Consider the following 1,868-nt stretch of genomic DNA (forward strand, 5'->3'; position numbering starts at 1 on the left):
CAGTAGCACAAGTCAAGGAGAACCGTGCGATTCGGATAGTTTGTTGATGAGCGCGGTGTGTGCGCGCCACAAAAGTACCCTCGCTTTCGTACGTCCTGCACGGGCTGGCTCAACCGCGATTGATCCACCGGTCCATCGGCGGTGAGCCGGCGAAGCCGACGAGACGCCGTGGTCCACCCCACCCAATCATGCAGCCATCTCTCTCGCTCGCTCGCTAGCTCCCGGATCGATGCCCGGGAGGCAGCACGTGCAGCCACTGCGCGGCGCTCAACATGGCCGCGCACGCCGCTTGTCCCCCGGATCTTGCCTCCCCAACCCCTCTCCCTCTCCCTCTCCCCGTCGTCATGCCGCTGTTGTGTGCCTACCATAGGAGCGCTGCGTCCTCCTCCTCCCCCACCTCCTCGCCATAATAATATATACTCGCGTGATGCCCACACAGCGCCATGATTAGGTCGCTGCGGCGAACTAGGAGCTCTGCCTTCCGTTAATTATCCTCTTCCTGAACACATTGCCCATCCTTCCTGAAGCAGCGGGCAGCGCCTTCATATAAACTTACCCCTACGGCATACAGATCAGCCTGTTGTTTGTTTGATTTGGCCTGGCCAGTGGCGCCGGCCGGCAAGACACAGAGTTCGTCTAGCTCTATCCTATAATCTCTCTCCCTTCCGGCAGAGCCCTGACCGCTTCTGCGCGTGCGTTTATATGGGTTCTTGGGTGCGCACCATTACGACGCCGTTCCGGAAAGCCTGCACCATCTTCGTCCCGCACAAGGACGGCAAGAAGCCGCAGCAACCAAGCTCAGGTCAGTACATTCACCCGGTAGATTGTTCGAGCACCGCATTCCGTTGATTCCCCTGCACGAGCTCTGATGGATCAATGGAGCTAGCTAGCTGATACAGAATCTGATTATCTTGTGTGTGCAGCTATGGTGCAGCACGTCGAAGCCGAGAGGGCCAAGCTCCACGGGGAGGTGATGGCGTGCGCCTACGAAGACGTGCAGGTCATGTGGTCCATGCTCGACCAGGCAAGGATCCGGGATCTCAGTGGCAGCTCGTGACGGACACCAAACGTCTGTTCATGCATTCCTGGAGCCGCATGAATGGACATGGAGTACATAGCAAAATATCTCCCCCCTCACCACCAAAAACATTCCGGGCCCACATGCTTTCTTGGGGCTTGAAGCTGATCATCATCGTCCAAGCTTCTTGTAGCTATTTGCGCGGATCAATCAAGCCCTGAAACTATGTGTCCATTTTGTACGTAGCTAGATTTAGCTTTGCTTTTGGAGGTTGTTGCAGCTCATCAGGTTGAGTTTTGAATCCCCACTGGCACTCTACGCTTTTGGAGAGATGTAAAAAACTACAGAGATCATTGAAAAACCGTCATAAAGCAGTGTTTATGACAATTTCAAATAGCATCATGTATTGAGCGTCACTGATTAAATTGATCGACGTTTCTTCGTAATCATCACAGATCAACACAATCTATGACGTTTCTTAACCGTCATTAAACACTCTTAGGCCCGCGCAGCCCAACCCAAGCCCAGTATCAATGACGAAAATAAACGTCACAGATGGTTGCCGCGTATTCACCCATAAATGACATGGACGTTGACGTGGCGGCTGACATGGCTAGTGATTTGGATAATGATGATGGTGTGGCTGTTGACATGGCTACTGACATGACTGGCATTGATGACGTCGGCAATGACATGGCTTCTGATGTGGGCAATGACGTAGTAGGCGCAAATGACGTGGATAATGACATGGCTGCTGACGTGTTTGCTGACTGGACGATAACGTTGCATTCATAGCCCATTTGTTAAGGGGGCTATTTTATAAGTGGGCCAGTAAGTTGGGTCACATTTT

At 52.9% G+C, this 1,868-nt stretch overlaps 1 protein-coding gene across 1 annotated transcript; it reads left to right on the forward strand.

Annotated features, from left to right (window-relative positions):
• The first annotated feature begins 318 nt into the window (after nt 1–318).
• LOC101754346 lies at nt 319–1,417 on the forward strand. Its single transcript, XM_004967575.4, has 2 exons — nt 319–802; nt 924–1,417. Exons 1-2 carry the CDS (start codon nt 703–705, stop codon nt 1,055–1,057), a joined length of 234 nt encoding a protein of 77 aa, XP_004967632.1. The 5' UTR covers nt 319–702; the 3' UTR covers nt 1,058–1,417.
• Nucleotides 1,418–1,868: the final 451 nt, after the last annotated feature.

The sequence above is a fragment of the Setaria italica genome, chromosome V (assembly GCF_000263155.2).
Source record: "Setaria italica strain Yugu1 chromosome V, Setaria_italica_v2.0, whole genome shotgun sequence".
NCBI classification, from domain to species: Eukaryota; Viridiplantae; Streptophyta; class Magnoliopsida; order Poales; family Poaceae; genus Setaria; species Setaria italica.

Coding starts and splice junctions, on each gene's coding strand:
- LOC101754346 (XM_004967575.4), top strand. CDS start 703: ATGGGTTCTTGGGTGCGCACCATTACGACGCCGTTCCGGAAAGCCTGC. Junction 803..923: donor GCCGCAGCAACCAAGCTCAG/GTCAGTACATTC, acceptor TTGTGTGTGCAG/CTATGGTGCAGCACGTCGAA.